The 20,038-nt window shown below is 47.2% G+C and overlaps 1 protein-coding gene across 2 annotated transcripts in view; it reads right to left on the bottom strand.

Moving 5' to 3' along the window:
• The window catches only part of CLUAP1 (clusterin associated protein 1), a 58,251-nt gene that overhangs the window by 8,402 nt on the left and 29,811 nt on the right, over nt 1–20,038 (bottom strand). For both annotated transcript variants that reach the window (XM_040079506.1, XM_040079507.2), the window contains exons 9-10: nt 11,213–11,285; nt 1,481–1,585 (exon numbers count right to left, since the gene is read on the bottom strand). In XM_040079506.1, the coding sequence (XP_039935440.1) occupies nt 1,481–1,585; nt 11,213–11,285 (178 nt within the window). The remainder of the gene's footprint in view (nt 1–1,480; nt 1,586–11,212; nt 11,286–20,038) is intronic.

Here is a 20,038-nt window from a genome sequence, read left to right as displayed (position 1 = left end):
CCCAGCAGCCCCAGGCACTGGGCACAGTGGGCTCTTTCTCCTCAATTTGAGAACAAACGTGGCTCAGCAGCATCACCATGTCAGAAAACACAAAGCCTCAAAAGAAAGTGATTGAAGTATCTTAAACTGAGGCAAGGAAAAAAGCAGTAATTAATGGAAATAATGTTCCTGTTTTGCTGCCTTGATCATTAAGTGTATTTTAAATGCAAATTGCTGAAAAACACCAGCACATGTGTGATGTGTTTAATAGCAAACAGGCAGAGCATATTCAGCCCTGGTTTTCTAAAGAAGCTGCTGCTTCTGACATTAATCTCAGGCCCGAAATTCTGATGAAGTAATACTGAGTTTCCATTAAGGGTAATTAATGATAACAAAGCTCTTCCTAGGAAAAAAAAAAAATCTACTGGCAACAAAATCTACAACTTTTAGAGTAAAACTCTAAAACTGCTATTAAGAGCAGCAGGGGCTCAGGTTATGGTGTTCTCTGAGATGAAACATCACTGACAGTTACAGGGTCCTTCCAAAGCTCTAAAATCTGTGTACAAACCTTTCCCTGAGAAATGCCAAAGTAAAACATTCCTTAGAGAACATCAGTGTTTCTAGCACTTAACAAGATTTTTCAAATTTCAAGAAAAATAGAGGAAGGGTGGATTAAAATACTTAAATTACACTGACTTGAGAACATCATCTTCTTTCCCTGGTCTCGGTCAGAGAGGAGAAAGCAGAAATGAACTCACAAACCCCCATATGTTTGTAGTTTATCTAAGGAACAGGTTCCTGCAGGAGTGGTGGCACAAAATATCCCCCACACAGGCACTTCCTCCAGACCCCAGAGAGGTTTGTGGTGACAGTTCAGAACCCCTCACTGCTAACAAAAAGAGCTCCCTGATTTCCTGGCTGTGTTTGGCTCGACTCCAGATTAAGCAGAACATTTCTTTTCCCACCTGAGTGAAATACAGAGCCTCACACAGCAATTCCTCTGAGCTGCCTGTGAGCAGTGGGAGCAGCAGCAGAGGCTGCAGTTGCACTCCCCAGGGAGCAGGACAGAAGGACAGAAGGACAGAAGGCTCACATCCCTCCCTGGGAGCAGCAGCTCAGGTGTGCTCCTGTGCTCAGTCAGTGCAGGTGGCTTCACTGACTCACTGAAGGTTTCCCAGCTCAAACAGGTGCCAGCAGCTCCAGGGAAGTAACTGCTTTGCAGTAAGAAACGGGATTGCTTCCCTAAGGCTTTGTATAGAACTGCTTCAGGAATGTGTAAGGCAATACCAAGGTGGGATTTTCCCCACCGAGTCATTTTTTTCCCCTTCACTTGCTCCCCTGGAAGCACTGTTTTTTTCCACAGGGCTTTATCCTCCTGCAGCTCCTGAGAGCTGAGCAGTGCCAACATCCTGAAGGGTGACAGGAGCCTCTTACACTTGCAGCTGCTCAGGAATTCCAGCACATCCCTGTAGATCAAGGCAGCTAGGGAGGGTTAGGATACCTTGCAGGAGAGGTTCCGTGCTGATGCGGCGCCTCGTGATCTGCAAATCCCCCTCGCTGTCAGATCCTTCTTCCTCCTGGATTTCTATGTCAGAGTCATCATTACCTGGTTAAAAACAAAGCCAGCTGATTAATATCACCCAAAGCAACCCCCAGCCCAAACCAGCAGCTGGACACAGGAGTTATCAGCAGTTCTACCTTTGTTCAAGCCCAAGAGGAATTGAAAATGCAGCTGCAGAGAGCCTTGGCTCCACAGGAGAGCACAGGAAAATGGCCAATATCCACATCCCAAGGAGAAATCCTTCAGCATGGGAGTGCCAAAGCGGCACTCGCTGTAAACAAGAGCCTTGGGACAATCCCAGGCTGTACCATAAAGGTGCTGTTTAAACACCCCCTCTGGGTATGAAGAGAAGGTGCTACTGCAGCAAGTGATTTAAAGATAAAGCTCTTAGAAAAGCATTTGGGAAGTGTGTGTTTATTATCATCCTGGTTTTATCCTGACACCAGCAATGTCAAAACCCATCTCCTTGGACTATATTTGCCTTTAATTTAATCCTAGATAACTTCCACATCCCCAGAGAAAGGAATGCAGCTAGAGCCAAACCCAAGATGCTGGAGAGACAGGAAAGCTTCCAAACATGCAGGAACTTCTTCAGATATTTTCATCATCTGCCTTTGTTTCCTTCTCCCCATCCAAAGCAGAGTTCCCAGCCCGGTGCCAGGACAAACCCAACAGGACACAATGGGAGGACCCAGCACAGCAACGTTTCCTGCTGATTATTTAGAGAAAAGAGGCAATTCTTTCCCAGGTACATTTAATTACACACAAGTCTGAGCTGAAAATGGAAATAGCTACTTCAATTAGGATTAGTAATGAGCTGACACATCTTTGCAGTATTTAATTATCGGACAATATACAAATATTAGACATTTCCCCATCCTCTTTTTCACTGCAATATTAAGTTAATGAGAAAATGGCAAGGGAGGTATCTGCTAGGCTGCTAAGATTACAAGGCTTCAGCAGAGTTAGCTGCAATTTCTATTTGCACTTTCTTCTTTGGCAAGCGAGGGAATCACTCACTGCCGTGTGACCTGGATGCTGCTTCTGTTTGCCTGGCATTTAGGAAACCAAGGTTTTGTTCAACCTTGGCAAACTCCTTGGGGGAGCCATGTGGAGCTTACAGAAAGGATTCAAGCTTGTGCTCAATATATTGAAGAATGAATTTATCACATCTGTGATGGCTCTTACTGCTACTAAAATGCCCTCATTCTTATTTTGTGGTGAGGTTTTTTTTTTTTTCCTTCTTTCTTGGTTATTTATTTTATTTTTAGCAGCAATTTCTCCCTTTCAGGCTTTGTCATTTGTGTTCCTGTTAGGCAGCAGCACTGCCACGTGCTGAGGACGCTGCAGGGAGCCCCGTGATTGCTTGGCCAAACCTTTCCCATTCCATGTCCACCCGTGCTTCCCGCTCCAGTCTGGGATCTCCTGAGCCCGAGCTGCCAGCTGAGCAGGGACCAACAGCTTCCACTGCCATGGAGCAGGGCCGGATGGGATATGGGGAAGAAATTCTTCCCTGTGCCTTTAAAAAGCCTGGAATGCCTTGCAAGCCAAACAAAAATACAAATTCATCAACTGAACTTCCAGAATGTCATGGAATGGCCTGGCTTGGAAGACACCTCAAAGCCCATTTTGTTCCAACCCCTGCCATGGGCAGGGACACCTTCCACTGTCCCAGGCTGCTCCAAGCCCCATCCAACCTGGCCTTGGACACTGCCAGGGATCCAGGGGCAGCCACAGCTGCTCTGGGCACCCTGTGCCAGGGCCTGCCCACCCTCACAGGGAGGAGTTTCTTCCCAATAACCACAGTACAGCACTTTTCCTGCCGAGTTGTGACTTTGAAACAAATCTTGTTTTGGATCCATGGCAAGAGTTTGGGTTTTCCTTGAACAGCCTGGCTGGAATCCTGGAGCACAGAGCCCAGCTCGGAGCATCACTGCAGTGAGCTCGTGCCAGGGGCTCAGGGAAGTGACAGCTGCAAATTCAGCAATATCAAAACTCCTGCCTGCAAGCCTTCTGCTCCCTCTTGAAAGGACATTAAGTACCTTTTTCGCTCCCCAAAAACAAATATACTGCTCCAATCCAGCCCAAGGGCTGCTAGCACCAAGCCCAGCTCTGCCCATGGACAATCTGAGTTATCAGCTGAGCTCAACTGTGCTGAGCCAAAATCCCAAGGACACAGAACCAGAGCACAGTGCTAAAAAATTATTCAAATACACAAGATAAAGAGAAGCTGAGTACTGCCTTTTTATCAGGATTAAACACCAGCCCAGTGCTCTGTGTGCCCTGTCCTAGACAGTGCTCCACCATCAACCCCTCATCTACACCCAGTGTGCCCAGTTCTCACCAAAACATTCTTGGTATTCATAAAAGGTGACAGTTTAGAAAGTTTCATTTAACAACATACAAAAAGACTTATTGCCCTAGAAGAAGCCAAATCTCATATGTGCACCACTGCACAGCTATCTACAGTCAATTTTGGGGAGACAAGGAATATTCCTTATGAAAAAACCCAGGTTTTTCTCAGGATCAGCATAAAGCAATGAAGATAATCAACCACAGCACCACAAATTGCCAGGTGCTTGTACACAGAGTACAGAACCCACTGAATGGAGCTGGCTTATGAGATTTATATGGGTTTACATGAGGATTATTGGAATTCTCACAACAAACTTATTTATTATTATTCAGCAATCCGTGTGCCCTAATTGAGCTCAAGCTGGCAGCTTCCAGAAGCTTCAGACGGAGGTTTGAAGCAGCTCTTGTATTTTTATTGTGAAAAGGTAATCAGCAGAGCAAGTCTGTAAATTGTGCTGGGGCCATCTCCCCACTGCTGTGATTGCCTCTGCTGCGCAGAAAACACTCCAAACATCAGCCTACCTGAGGGAGGATATACTGGGATTTTAAACCCTGCTTGCCTTTCATTTCAACATTTCTAGTTCATAAAGATGGGTTTCAGTCAACTAAATTAGTTTCCTTTAAAGCTGTTCAGCCACAAAAAAAAAAAAAAAATACATCCTGATCTCCAAAGGTGGGATTTTTGTTCCTGCTCCCACTGCTCCCAGAAAAAGAGCCAGAGCTGATACCTGGACAGATAATATTATATTGAAATGATTTAATTTCTGGTAATTTGCAATGCTTGAAGGAAAAGCTGCATGATTTAATAACTTAGCAGTGATTTCATTGCAGATTTGGTAGTTTGTGTCAATATTCAAGTAAAGGTATCCAGCTGTAAATTAAGAAGTTACTGTGGTGAAGATAATGAGCACAGTGGCCCTTGTTTATTGATATGCTCTGGAATTAGCTGTAAGTGCTGTGCAGCGTGCCCAATTCCATCAGAAAACCACTGCCTTGGAAACACAGGCACTGGCTCCACAGCAATTACTGCACTCAGCAGGATGCTGGTTTTGGTGAGAAAACATCACGAGAACAATCAAATGGGCAACTGCCAGCCACTTGATCCCAAATGAAATCCAGTTAATTGCTAGCATGAAATAAGGGAACAGCAAAAAGCAAAGGGGGTGGGATTGGGATTTTAGATGTGCTGAAGGACAGGGAAGCCCAGTGCCTACTGAAAGCCCCAGCTCTGCCAAACCCATCCTACTGTCACACCAAACCCACACCACCAGGCTCTGTATCAGCCTGCACGCTCCTAAACCCACAGCTGCGCAATCTGAAGGGAAAGAAAGGCTGGGATATAAAAATATCTGCAGGGAACGCCCTTTGTCCTTAGCACAAAACTGAGATCTGTCATCTGATCTCTCAGCAAAATTCAGCCTGGTACTGAGAGCTACCGAGCAAGGTCCAGGTGTGTGTAACTCCCAGGAATTCCAGCGGAAAACTTGGATGTTCAGAGCTGCGTAGCCAAAACCTGGGCAGTAACAGCGACACAGAGCAACAGGCAGATTGCAGAGGTAGCTCTAAGTGCACTTATTTACCTTGCCTGGTCATTTTAAGATCACAGAATCGTGGAATAATCTGGGCAGCAAGGGAATTTAAACTCATGCCATTCCACCCTGCCATGGGCAGGGACACCTCTCCCTAACCCAGGCTGCTCCAGGTCCGTCCAGCCTGGTCTATCTACAGCATCCAAACTCCCAATTTATCAGTAAGGATGATTAACCACTGCCTGGGGAACCAATAGATCTCAGCCACTTGAAATAATTAAAATTAACCCAGTATGACAAGCTCCACTTCAGCTGGGATTTGGAATCTTACAGGAGTGAGCAGTTAGGTTATTTTTGGGCCCATTTGACAAAGAGGTCATATTTGGTGACGAGAACTATTTCCAACAGTCTTACAAGCCAAAAATCCATCCAAGCACTATTAAATTAGCCCATGAATTTGCAATTACCCAACAAGCACAACACAAAGCTCCTGTGGACCGGTTCCAAGTGTCTCCTAGAAGAAGATGGATGGCCTGAGCACCAGCAATATCATCCAGGAATCATCCAGGAGTTACCCCTCAAATCCCTCAGCTGCCGCATTGGGGCTTTTTCTTTGTCTGCTGGCAGATTTTAAAGCCTCAGCTCTGGAGTGGAAAGGGTGCACCCAAGAGCATCAGTTAAATCCTCTGGTTACTGCTGAACAAGATTCAAGTAGTGCAGATTTCCAAATGCTGGGGAAAACGAATGTTTACTCATTCTAGAGACAAAGTAAGAGGATGCAGGGAGGAGTGACTGGAGCAGCACAAGAGAAAGTGGCCGAGTCAACGAAAAATTCCATTTTACAGCAAATACTTCTGCATATTTAAATTAATCCTGGGCACAGCACTGGCCAAAAGAAATACAGGAAAAAAATCAAAGCATTTATGTTTTTATACTTCCAAACCAAAACGTTTTACTTTTTAAAAAGTATACTTCATAAATATTCCTACAAGAAAGGCGGACAGAGACTTTGGACAAGGACCTGGAGTGCCAGGACAACAGGGAATGGCTTCCAGTGCCAGAGGGCAGGGCTGGATGGGAGATTGGGCAGGAATTGTTCCCTGGGAGGGTGGGCAGGAGCTGGCACAGGGTGCCCAGAGCAGCTGTGGCTGCCCCTGGATCCCTGGCAGTGCCCAAGGCTGGGTTGGACATTGGGGCTTGGAGCAGGCTGGGACAGTGGAAAGTGTCCCTGCCATGGCAGGGGTGGCACTCAGTGGGATTTGGGGTCCCTTCCAATCCAAACCACTCTGGGAGCCTGTGATTCTGCATTGTCTTCTTTTAAATTGATAAAAAGTTCTTAAACAATGTGAGAAAATGCATTGGAAAAAGTGTAAAAAAAGTGAAAAAGAAAGATCTGTAAATGCAGTAAGTTGAAGAGTCTGAGAAAATATTTCAGTCTAGAACCATTCCAAGTTGTTTCTTTTTACTCAACAAAGTTTTTGCAATTTTGGATAAACCCAAGGAAACAAACTGAATTTCTGCTGTGGTCCGTGACCTTCCCTGGGCTCTCCTCTCACACAGTGCAGCATCAGAGCATCCAGTACCCACACCTGACAGGAGTGCAACCCCCAGCCTCCATCCAAGTGTCCAACACACTGTTTGAAGTGTCACTTTGCCATTAACAAGGAAACCAAGCCCCTGAGTTTCAGGCAATTGGATTTGTTATGGCACCAGTGCTGGATGTGGCACCGGGGCAGCAGATGTGAGACACCACTGCCGGCATCAGCCTCCCCAAGAGCATCTTCTGCCAAGCAAAGATTAGAAAAATAACAGCAATTTCCTCCCTGCTCGGCACAAAAGACATTTTTATACTGCTGCAAATACTTAATTGTGTGTATTTCATCAGGGAGATAATACTCAGAGCCTGATCTGTAGCTAGAGTTCAAAATCTTTATGTTGTTTAGGAACAGTATTTCAGACAATTTAGTGTTGGCTTTTTGTTTGGGTTTTTTTTTTAGTGCAGTGGTTTTATGGAGTCGCTCTGTCAGAGAGAAAAGCTGATCTCCAATGTATGGAAGCAAAAGAAAAAAGAACCAGACTGTTGATCAATAACACTAAAGAATTTTGCCAGTTTTATGTGAGTACCATATCCATGGACTTTCTTAACACAGACCTGCACAGTTCAACCTCCATCCCGCAGCCCTCCTTCATGAGAAACAGGATTTAGGCTTCTCAGCCTGAAACTCAACTGAGAGCCATCCAAAACTCCTGCAGCTTCATTGCAGAGAGAAATGGAGTGTTAATTTGGAACCCTCCTTACCAAATTAGCAGGAGATAAGGTCAGGGGATCCAGACAATGCAGAGCTGATCAATTACGTGGGGCAATGAAGGTAACAGTGCTCACAGGGCAGACAGGATGCTGACTTTTATCAGTTAATGGCAACAAATTTATCACCACCTGCCAGCCTGCTGTTGGAAAAGGCTCATTAAGCGTTTTGCAGCTCCCAGGGGCACAGTGTTAACAGAGTGAGAGAAGCTGCCCTGCTCCTTTGGGGCACTGCCGCTCCGAGGAGGGAAGCAATGAACCTGTTCCGAGGCAGCTCCCTCCCCACTGCAGCATTCCAGAGTCAGCCAGGGACTCCTGGGGCACGGGGAGAACCAGGCCAGCCTGCCCACCTTCCACTGAGCGCAGAAGGAGCTCATCCCTTCCTCTCCAGAACCTGCTGCCTGAGCAAGACCAAGTCAGAGCAGGACCCACTTCCACCATCCTGGTGTCTGTTGGGTTGAAGGCCCAGACAACAACGTCCTAAGTTTCCAAACAAACTGATAATGGAATGAAACTTTGGATAAAACCACCTTGCTTTGTGTGGGGGCATTACTCAAAAATGTAAGTGGAATAATGAAGTATTTTGCAGGGTCTGTGGTGACAGGACAAGGAGTGCTGGTTTTAAACTGAAGGAAGATCAGTTTAGACATGAAATTGAGAAGAAATTCTTCCCTGTGAAGGTGGTGAGGCCCTGGCACAGGGTGCCCAGAGAAGCTGTGGCTGCCCCTGGATCCCTGGCAGTGTCCAAGGCCAGGCTGGACAGGGCTTGGAGCAGCCTGGGATAGTGGAAGGTGTCGCTGCCATGGGATGGGGTGGAATGGGATGAGCTTTAAGTTCCCTTGCCACCCGAAGCAGTCTGGGAGTCTATGAAATATTTTTCCCTCCAAAAACCTGCTTCAGAAAGAAGTTTCTGATGGTGAAGTCCCTCTTTACTCTTCCCTGTCACTGGCTCATTACAGGGCACATCCTCTCTCAGGAGGATGCAGCACCCCAAATCCAAACAGTGAAAGGCTGAAGCGCTCAGGGCTGCAGCACCTCACTCCATTTCCTCACCATGCTCACGCAGTGTTGATAAAACCACTGCCAGATGCAGCTGCAGGCCCCTGGGGAATCCTCTCCAGCAGAAACTCCATCCCTCAGGTGCTCCCTGTTTCTGGTGTGAGCTGCACGATTTACCCTGGGGGAGGGTGGGCAGGCAAAGCTGAGCCCACTCTGCTGCTCTTTCTTTGTTTCCTCTTGTACCAAACGTGTGTTTTTCCTGTGATGAGGATCCTGGGATTAACACAGCTGCTCTGTGACCAAACTGTGCCACGTAGGACACCAACTTCTGCATTCCCTCACCAAAGCTAATCTCTTGGGGTCGAACTGTTTAAAGGGCAGCATTTAATTAATAACGAGAGGAGGAGGGGGATCTGCTCTAAAGGGAGAGCCCAGGTTGTTAAGTGTGAGCAGACTGTGGTCTTGGGGAGTTTTACAACATTCCATTAATGAACCTCTGTGCTCCTGATTGGAAAACAGCCCCGGAGAGGCAAATTTCCTGTCTCAGTTCCATCCCTGCAGACTTCCACAGACAAGGGCAGGGTGGAGCTGACAGAGATGACTCGATTTGCCAAGGTGATGGGAGAGTCAGTAAATGAGCCAGCTCTGGAAAGCAGGATCCTGGCGCTCCTCTCACTAGAATAAATGCTAATTATGACAATTAGGTACTTAGATGAAGATATATTATGGTAATATTTGAGGTCATTAAAAGTAATAATCACATTCTTAGGTGGCAGTTGAATCAGTCACTAAAAAGGCACGGTTCCTTTTATTTCAGAGATGCAAAATGACAGAACGGCTTTCCAGCTGAAAATCCACAGACAAGGACAAAGCAGGGCATGAATTTTCATGTTATACCTCACACTGCCAATTACTGGTGACTGATGTTCACCTCCTCTTGAACTTTTTACCCCCAAAACTGTAGAGAGCAGGACTTGGGCTTTTTCATGCAAATAAATCCTTGAAATAATTCCACATTCTTGTCATTTACTTACAAAATCCTATATTTCAGCTAAAACTTCTTCACCCTTTACCTCATTCATATCAGATCAAAGATGGGCAAAAATCAGGGAATTTCCTCTTTCATGAGTTTGCTCTGAAAATCTCAGACACAAAACAAACTGTGAAGTGCAACTTTTATGTCTTTACTCAGTTTCAGCTTTCCTGAACTTTCCCTCTGACCCTGAGAATTAACTTTCCTGCTAGTTTCTCCCAGTATCAAATAAAAATGCACATATTAAATTCTGCAATACTAAATATTAAATTCACAGGGGTAGCTCACGATGAAGTTCTGGTGTCTGGCTCAAAAAGAGCAGGATGTGGTTTGTGAACTTTCTACAGAGTCTCAAGAGGTTGTCAATTCCCTTCTGATCCTAATTAATTAAGAAGTAGTTTAGGAAAAAAAAATTTTAAAACCTCAAAATTTTAATTCCATTCCCATTTTGCAGGTACACTAAAACATTCCCAGAGGAACATTTCCCAAAGGAACATTCCCAGAGGAACATTCCCTGAGGAACATTTCCCAGAGGAACACTTCCCAGAGGAACATTCCCAGAGGAACACTTCCCAGAGGAACATTCCCAGAGGAACATTTCCAGAGGAACATTCCCAGAGGAACATTTCCAAAAGAACATTCCCAGAGGAACATTTCCAGAGGAACATTCCCAGAGGAACATTTCCCAGAGGAACATTCCCAGAGGAACATTCCCAGAGGAACATTTCCCAGAGGAACATTTCCAGAGGAACATTCCCAGAGGAACACTTCCCAGAGGAACATTCCCAGAGGAACACTTCCCAGAGGAACACTTCCCAGAGGAACATTCCCAGAGGAACACTTCCCAGAGGAACATTTCACAGAGGAACATTTCCAGAGGAACATTCCCTGAGGAACACTTCCCAGAGGAACACTTCCCTGAGGAACACTTCCCAGAGGAACACTTCCCTGAGGAACATTTCCCAGAGGAACATTTCCAGAGGAACACTCCCAGAGGAACATTCCCAGAGGAACATTTCCCAGAGGAACACTTCCCAGAGGAACACTTCCCAGAGGAACATTTCCAGAGGAACATTCCCTGAGGAACACTTCCCAGAGGAACACTTCCCAGAGGAACATTCCCAGAGGAACATTCCCAGAGGAACATTCCCAGAGGAACACTTCCCAGAGGAACGTTTCCCAGAGGAACACTTCCCAGAGGAACACTTCCCAGAGGAACATTTCCAGAGGAACATTCCCAGAGGAACCTTCCCAGAGGAACATTCCCAGAGGAACACTCCCCAGAACATTTCACTGCTGTCCTTTAAAGCTGTCCTGACTCCACCTGTTCTGCCCCTGCCTGCTGACCCTGCCATCACCCCACATCCCCTCCAAGTGGACACTTCCACATAGAGCAGCCAGCACCTAGCAACTCCTCTGCTGCTCCAAGAGGTGAAGGAAATCCCACTTACTTCCACTCTTCAGCAGGTGCTGCTCCTCCTCCTTCAGCCTGTTCTGAATGAGACGTAACATGTTGGCTGCTTCCTGCAAGAGGAGAAAAGAGCTGCCTTGGGAAAGCTGCCGCAGGGAGAATGGGACTAGAAAACGTCAGCATTGAGGATGTTTCATGGGAAAATAGGTGTGATTTGAAACATGGAGCTCCTGCTTGCTTTGTGAGGGTCAGGATATAAAGCCCAGGTCAAACGGTGCATTGAAATTCAACTTTACATCCCCACGGGGAAAATATCATTTATCCCATGGAAAATTAGTTCATTTGTCTTCATCCCACAGAACATGAGTGCTGTTGCTTTGAAAAGCAGGCCTTGGTAGTTGTTTTCAGCCAAGAGTGCATTAAACACCAGAACCGGTCTGTGAAATGACTGCACTTCCTAACACACATCCAAACCAGAAAGAGCCCACACCTTTGCAAGCAAGCAAACAAAACTGGAACAATCCATCCCATCAGTGAGCTGGAAATGTACAGCCATGTAGTTATTACATCACTCTTAGAAAGTCACAGAATGGGACCTTTCTAGCCCGTTTTTAACAACATTTAGCTTAAATTTGGGTAATGCTAGTGGTGAAGAGCCCCCTAAACATGAGAGAGTAGGTAAGATACGAATGCACAGAATCAGGCAGAACATGAACAGGTGGCAACAACTGATAGAAGATTTTGCCACAAATTTTGCTAATTTTAGTCTCTTCAATTCCAATCAGGCAGAGGAAAGTTAATTAACTGTGGACTGAAGTACGATTTTTCTGAGCCTTTGTTTTTTCTATGCAAAGTATGATTATAATTAAAACCACCAGTTGCTCTGATGTGATTGGACCTGCACACTTACAGTGCTCTTGTGGGAAGGAAATGTGGATTCAGGAATATCCATGGGACAGAGGGAAGAAAGTAAGAGCAAGAAATGTGGAATGGAGCACAAGCTCTTTACACTTTCACGTGGAAATGTGTTTCCAGAAGTATGGAAGATGAGAAAGGAACCTCCAAGGCCCACCCAGCACACGAGGAAGTTGCTGGAAATGAGACCTGGGGACAGACTGGAATGGTCCAACACAACTTGGCATAAATATCTGTCCTGGGCATTGAAATTCATGCTGGAAAAGCTTGCAGGGGAGATGTTTCCAAGTGGAAGTGATGTGTCACCTGTACCTGGTGAGAAAACAGCTCAGTGCCTCTCTCAAGGAAATAAATCCTGATCCAAAAATCTGCTTTGGACAATCACACAAACTGCTCTACAAACTCTCAGTGCTAACAGAGACAGGAATATTGCTAATGGATCCTTGGGACCAAAGGAAGAACCCCTCAAAACTGTGACAGTGTCCAGGGGCATAAAGCAGAAAGGTCAGGATGCCAAATCCCATGGAATGAGACCCTCCAGCAGCAACTTGCACCACAGGACTACTGAAATCTCCAAAGTGATGGGCGAGTTCTGCAGGGAGAAGATAATTCCTGCAAAAACAAGTGAGGGAAAGATACCAGCCATGATTTTTAACTCATTTCATGGAGACTCAGAACATTTGAAATACTCTGTGGAGGAAACTGCTCTTCTTTATGAATTCCTTCTTCATGATTAACACTCTCCACCCCCTCAGTGCCAGCAAAGCCTTTTCAAAAATGATGAAAATTGAAATATGTGTGGTCCTGTGGCATTTTCAGAGGTCTCTAGTTTATAGGGTTTCCTTTGGTCATTCCAAGGCCATCCAAGGCCTCCCTCTGCATCAGTGAGTCCCAGTATTTCTTCACTGAGCCTCACAATTGCTGTCTTTTTTTGTTCTTTACGTCTTCCTCCCAGCCAGCCCTAAGGTTTAAATACAGTTGTTACCCTGGTTTTTCTGAGTTTTTTTAAGGCCTTTTTGAATTTCAGAAATGGAGTCAGATCTTTTAGTTACTGTAGAATATTAGAGCAGTTTTCTACCTTTTCCCACAGATGTAACATAAACAAATCCTTTGTTTTTCATTCTCTGTCCTTTGTTTGCATATTTCTAACCTGAAAACAATTGTAACTGACAACTGGTCTGGCCACTGAGGCTGAGGGGTGGAAACCCCAAAAAGCCAATCTTCTGCTAGACCCACAAATGTATAAAAAGTAAGAAATAAACAAAGGGGTCTCTTCTCTCCGCTCTCTTAGCTGGGAGCTGGTTCGGAAGGACCTCTGCCTTGCGAAATCTCTTGTCTGCGTGTGACTGCTTTGTGTGTCTCGGTGACATACAGTCAGTGATTTAAATCAGCCCCTGCCCCCATTCCCAAGGCAGGCTCAGCCCTGTTCTGTCCCTGGGACAAATGGATCCATCCCTCACCGGGATCCCAACCCCCCTGCCTGCTGCAGCCCACACAGTGCACATGGCAAAGAAAGGAAAAAGCAGGATAAAAAGAAAAGGACGTTTCCCAGATGTCACGGGGACAAATTCATAAGCCCGGGAAGCACGTTCAGAATGTTCAGAGAGCAGTGAAATAATCAGCACAGACATAATCACTGCCTGGCACTGCAATTCCAGGCACACACCACGACAGCTGAAGCTGGCAATTCCAATTGAGACAAATAAGCAGCTCCCCTGTCCTGCTTCCCTGCTCCTTCCCCTCTCCAGCTCGGAGAAAAGCACTTGTGCAGCGACACAAAAGGAACCTGCTGCAAACCAATCCATCAAAACAAAATTAAGCCAGGCAAATTCTCCACTGCAGCTCAGCACGTGCCTACCCAAAGTCCTGACTGGAGGATGGGGAGCTGCACCCGTGGGGAAAACAGCAGGGTTAAGAAAATGGGGTTTATGAACTTAAACTGCAAGAGAAATGAAGGGTAAAAGAATATTTACCCATCCAGATGAGCCACTTCTCCCCCTTTCCTCCAGCCTTTCACCTGTGCTGCCAGCAGCTCAGCTGATCTCATTGCAAGCCAGCCCAGACACTTAACTGGCAGGAAAAATGTTGTTTTTCTGCTGGTTTAGGTTCTGAATAACTTGATGCACGGCTGGTCAAATGCCACTGTCAGCCCAAGGGACCTGCTGAGCCTGTGCATCCCTTCCAAAGCAGCCCCTGGCTCCATCACTGCCACATCCTGCAGAAGCTCATCTAAGCTGCAGCAACAGAAGATGTTTTAAAAGGGCAGCTCCAAACCAGTCAGAACCAGGAGAGCATCACTGAACTGCTGGTTACTGTCCTTAACAAGTGACATCTTCAAAGAGGGGGCAGAAGGGATGGCAATTCAAAAATCTAGAAAACAAACAGAATTTATCACTTTATTTTCTAAAGGCTTTGAACATCTGCTATCACCAAAGCTGCATCTTTGGGCCCGAGCAGCTCCCACCTTCCATGGTGACAGCACCTTAGCAGATGTGATCTGTGGCAGCTCAGCAAAGCCCAGCCTGAGCTCATCAGAGCTGTCCTTCTGTTTGAGGGCCCCTGTGTGTGATCCCAGGCTGCTGAGCTGTGACAGGGCCCAGGGGCTGGGGGTGATGGACTGGAACGCTGCAGCTGCTCCTGCAACACATGCTGCTGTACCAGGGCCCAGGGGCTGCTCGAGTGCCACATTTCCCTGGCAGTGACAGGGTGACAGCTCCATGAAAACACAGATGTGTCCTTGTGCTGGTGCAGCTCCCACAGGGAACAGCCCGAGTGCCTTGGGGTGCTGGATGGGAAGGAACCACTGTTTAAGCCCCTGTTCAGTCTCTCCAGTAACCAAAGAGCAGGAGCTGCAGCAAGCAAACTCTCTGGATCGTCCTCTACAAGTGAATTTTACTCAAATGAAGCGGCAGCTCCCGCTGGGGAATCAATTTAAGTACCAATTAACACAAAATCCAAACCAACCTGCCCCTTCAGAGACTCCCAGGGCTTTCAGGGTACCAGGGATCACTGTGGCTGAAAGTCCTGTTTTAGGGGCAGACAGATGGAAATTCTCCTTCTCTGCCTCATCTATTGTGCAGCCTCTCCTGGGTGTAAATCTGCCCAAAGGAGGAATTTTTGCTGACAGCTGAGGGAAATGGGCAGCAAGGCAGGGCTGACACTAAGACCCACTGAATATCCCTGGCTCCAAGGGACCTTCCAAAGTCCCAGCCCAACCTCCTGCTCCGAGCAGGACCAGCAATGGGATCAGATGCCAGCACTCAGGGCTGCAGCTCACTGGATCCTAGAGATCTCCAAGGGGACACTGATCAACCAGCCTGGGTAACCTGCTCCACTGGCTGCGTGTTCAGAGTGCAGAAGTTTCCTCCCAGCAGGTCAGAATGACTTTTCATTGCTGATGACCTGACCCTGCCCTCAGCAGAGGGCTCAGGTGTCCACAGCCACCAGCGATGTCCCCACTGGTGACTGAGGCCACAGGACAACAGGAAATACAGAGCCCTTGTGGTGACACACAAAAGCTTCCAAATCAAATCAATTCCAGCTCTGCTTACAATCAGCGGGGCTTCTTTCATGCCCATTTTCTGTTGTTACAGAAATGTTACCTGCCCGGCACACAAGATCAATGTTTTCTGTAGACTGGAGCTGGGATGAGACAATACAGATACTCTGCATCCCAACCTTCTTCAAAGCAGGTGATTTTCCACCTAATCCCTATGAAAGTCTTTGCAGTAAATTGTGTCAGAACGTTTTAATATGATCTGATCTATTGCCCTCTGCACAAGTAAAACAGTTTTGAGTTCCAGTGTGCAGGCTCTGGGGTGGGAGGGGTGGTTGGGGAGATTTTGTTTTGAAACAGAGGCCACGGAGAACATCCCCCAGCAGGAGACCCACAGACAACTTGCTCTGCCACTGACTCAGTGTTTGCCTCAAGTTCCAGGATCTGGTTAAGCCACATGACTGACTGGACTGCCAGTCCCTCGTCCCAGTCCTTTACGATGTACCTGATGTTCCCGAGTTCTGGTTTAAAATCAGAATTCTGGAATTCTGCCCTTGCAGACTGCAAAGCAGAAAGTCTGACAGCTCAAAAGCAGGAAGAATAAAAAATGATGCAGTATTTGACCATTTAAAACAGCTCAGCTTTTTCTTTCTTTTTTTTTTTTTTTTTAATTGTAGCTAACCTCATAGGTTTTTTTTTGAAGAACACCAGCAGGATTTTTAATGCAAAGAATTTATGCCCTGCAGGCAGCTGGCAGACACAATTACCACTAAATAGGAAGGAAAGGGAAAGGAGTGGGTGAAATAGGAAGGGAAGAAGTACAAAAGCACAGGACAACTGGAGCTCACCGACTTTTTGCATTTGGATCAAGCATTTCAATTTCTGCCTAAGCTATTCCTTTTGCTCTCAGACACTCTCTCAATCCCAGAAATCTCTCTCTAATGTTTTCAACTTAGCAAGGGAAACCAATGTTTCCTTCTGTTTTTTTGTTTCCTGGAGTGATTCACAGTGCTCCTACTGCTCTGGAGCTTCCCTTGGAGGAAGGAATCCAATTTGCTGCTGGATTGAAGGGCTCAGCTCACCTTGACTTCAGCTGGGCAGCTGCTCCCTGCTTTGTCACAGAACAAAGCACCTGAGATCAGCTCCTGCTACTCTGAGGCAGCTGGTTCTGATAAGAGAGTGGCACTCATCCAGCAGGAGGGAGATAAAGGATGAGGAGAAATCATGAGGAGCCTGACGAGAATGTGACAACTCTCAATGACAGGAAATCTGCCAAGGCCAGCAGGAAAGGGACTAAAGCTCATGGAAGCAGGAGGTATCAGCCCACCTGGAGCTGCTCTTTAAGAGCAGAGATGATGTTTCCTGGCTGCTGCACTACTGTTGAATGCCCCCCCCCAAAAGTCATGCTCTGAATGGGAACACGGCTGCAGCTGTGCTTGACTACACCTGACTGCAGTGCTGCAGGGTTTGTTCCTTTTTATTCTGTTGAGGGATGGTGGGACAGAGACAAGATCCACCTGAAACAGTGGGGCAGAAGAACCTTCCCCATCAGGCTTGCTCAGCTATGAGCAGGGTTTTGAACGAGGTCTGGCACGGAATGATGATGATGAGGATGATGATGATCCTGACAAGAAACAGGGCACTGTGAACAGGCTCTGGAATGTTCCTTGTGAAGGCAAAACAAGTGAGATCCCATCTCATGTGCCTGAACACAAGTACACCCATCGTAGCAAACAAACCAGGAGGAATCAGGGTGTGCACAGCTGTGATCCCACAGGGATTACAGGAATATGGTGTCTCCTAATAAATTCTGGCACACCAGCTCCAGCGCTCACATTTATCAAAATAATCAATTAAACTTGTTAGATCACTACTGAAGAGCACTTTCATCAAGAAGAGTCACAAAAACACCTCAGAAGTTCCTTGAAAGATTTATTTTTTCAAGGACAAACACGTTAATTAATGGAGCAATCTTTCATGCCATCAAGAAAATTAGGGGAAAATGCTTTCTAATGTGAGGGCAATGTTTCATCAAGGAAAGCTATCAGAGTAAAAACCCTGGCACGGGTTTTCATAGAATCACAGAATCACTGACGTTGGAAAAGACTTCTGAGAACAAGGGATTTTTTTGTCAACCATGTCCCCAAGTGCCACATCCCCTTGTTTTCTGAATGCTTCCAAGGATGGTGACCCCACCACTGCATGTCCCAAAGCCATTCTGTGAAGAGATTTTCCCTGATACCCAGCCTGAACCTCCCCTGGCACAGCCTGAGGCCATTTCCCTTTGTTCTATTGCCAGCTATGATGACTTTGCTTTGGGGGAAAGTCTTTAGGAAGGAGAACTTCCATCAGGAGTGTGTGGGAAAGGTCTCCAGCAGAGCCTCCACATGGGGTCACAGGAGTAGCAGAAGGCAGCGGCAGGAAAAAATGGGATTTTTGGCTGATTTACACCAATGCAGCTCTCAGTGACACCAGCTCAGGCTGCACAGAGCCAGACAGTGAAGTGCATTGAAAACCAACCCACAGCAACTGTTTTAAAATTACATTAGTTTGACATTTCTCACACATTTCTCCCTAAAGCTCCCATAATTACTTGGCAAGTCCTGACTTCATCCAGCACTGCAATACCCACAGACGAACTGGAGCTGGAAGGGAACAGCACACTTCACAATCTGGACATCAACACCTTCCCTCTGGGAACTCAACAGAAGGAGAACATGCAGGGTGAGGAACGGCAGCTTGGTAATTGTTTGTTCTCACCCTGTGGGATGTGTTTGCTGACCTGGGCGCCCTGCTCTGTGTGAACTCCCTTTGCCTCTCTCCCAGCTCTCCCCACATACCCTCACAGTAAATGAGTTCTTTAGACCCCTGGGTTATCCAGTGGGTCCCCTGGCACGATTCTGGAGTGACTTTTGATGCAATAAAGCCTTTACTGCACGTTTTACTGTGCACAGTGAAATGTTTTCTATTGGAATGATCAAACAGCCCAAAGAGGCTGCACAGTCTCTGTCCTTGGAGGCTTTGAGGACTGCATTGGATGAAGTCTGATGCCACAGCTGACCTTGCTTGGAATAGAATGAATCCGTCAGTCAGCGACCAAGAAAGCAGGTGTAAAAGTGATTTATTTAGTGGACTGGTTTTCGATTCAAAAACCCCCAAAAGACAACAAACAAAGCCCAACTCAAAACTTTCCACCTCAAATACTTCTCTGCAGTGCTGTGCTGGTTTCAAGGCCAGGCTGGAGGGGGTTGGAGCACCCTGGGCTGGTGGAGGTGTCCTTGCCCCCAGCCCTGGATGAGCTTTAAGGTCCCTCCCAACACAAACCATTCTGTGATGTCAGAAATACTCCTGGCCCATCCAGGAACCACAGGTCAGAGCCAAGGGAGCAGAACATCCAAGGAAACAACTCTGAGCTCTCTGCTGAGGGTTTGTGTGACTGTCCATGGCAGGGCACAGCTCAGGAGGGTTGTGCACACAGAGGGTTTGTGTGACCATGGCAGGGCACAGCTCAGGAGGGTTGTGCACACAGAGGGTTTGTGTGACCATGGCAGGGCACAGCTCAGGAGGGTTGTGCACACAGAGGGTTTGTGTGACCATGGCAGGGCACAGCTCAGGAGGGCTGTGCACACACTCAGGGTTTGTGTGACTGTCCATGGCAGGGCACAGCTCAGGAGGGTTGTGCACACACTCAGGGTTTGTGTGACTGTCCATGGCAGGGCACAGCTCAGGAGGGTTGTGCACACAGAGGGTTTGTGTGACTGTCCATGGCAGGGCACAGCTCAGGAGGGTTGTGCACACACTCAGGGTTTGTGTGACCATGGCAGGGCACAGCTCAGGAGGGTTGTGCACACAGAGGGTTTGTGTGACTGTCCCTGGCAGGGCACAGCTCAGGAGGGTTGTGCACACACTCAGGGTTTGTGTGACCATGGCAGGGCACAGCTCAGGAGGGTTGTGCACACACTCAGGGTTTGTGTGACCATGGCAGGGCACAGCCCAGGAGGGTTGTGCACACACTCAGGGTTTGTGTGACCATGGCAGGGCACAGCTCAGGAGGGTTGTGCACACAGAGGGTTTGTGTGACTGTCCATGGCAGGGCACAGCTCAGGAGGGTTGTGCACACAGGTTTGTGTGACCATGGCAGGGCACAGCTCAGGAGGGTTGTGCACACAGGTTTGTGTGACCATGGCAGGGCACAGCTCAGGAGGGTTGTGCACACACTCAGGGTTTGTGTGACCATGGCAGGGCACAGCTCAGGAGGGTTGTGCACACACTCAGGGTTTGTGTGACCATGGCAGGGCACAGCTCAGGAGGGTTGTGCACACACTCAGGGTTTGTGTGACCATGGCAAGGCACAGCTCAGGAGGGTTGTACACTCAGGGTTTGTGTGACCATGGCAAGGCACAGCTCAGGAGGGTTGTACACTCAGGGTTTGTGTGACTGTCCCTGGCAGGGCAC

Source organism: Hirundo rustica, chromosome 15, assembly GCF_015227805.2.
Source record: "Hirundo rustica isolate bHirRus1 chromosome 15, bHirRus1.pri.v3, whole genome shotgun sequence".
Classification (NCBI taxonomy): domain Eukaryota; kingdom Metazoa; phylum Chordata; class Aves; order Passeriformes; family Hirundinidae; genus Hirundo; species Hirundo rustica.
Note: the sequence above shows the minus strand (reverse complement) of the source record. Positions and strands in the feature narration are given on the sequence as shown.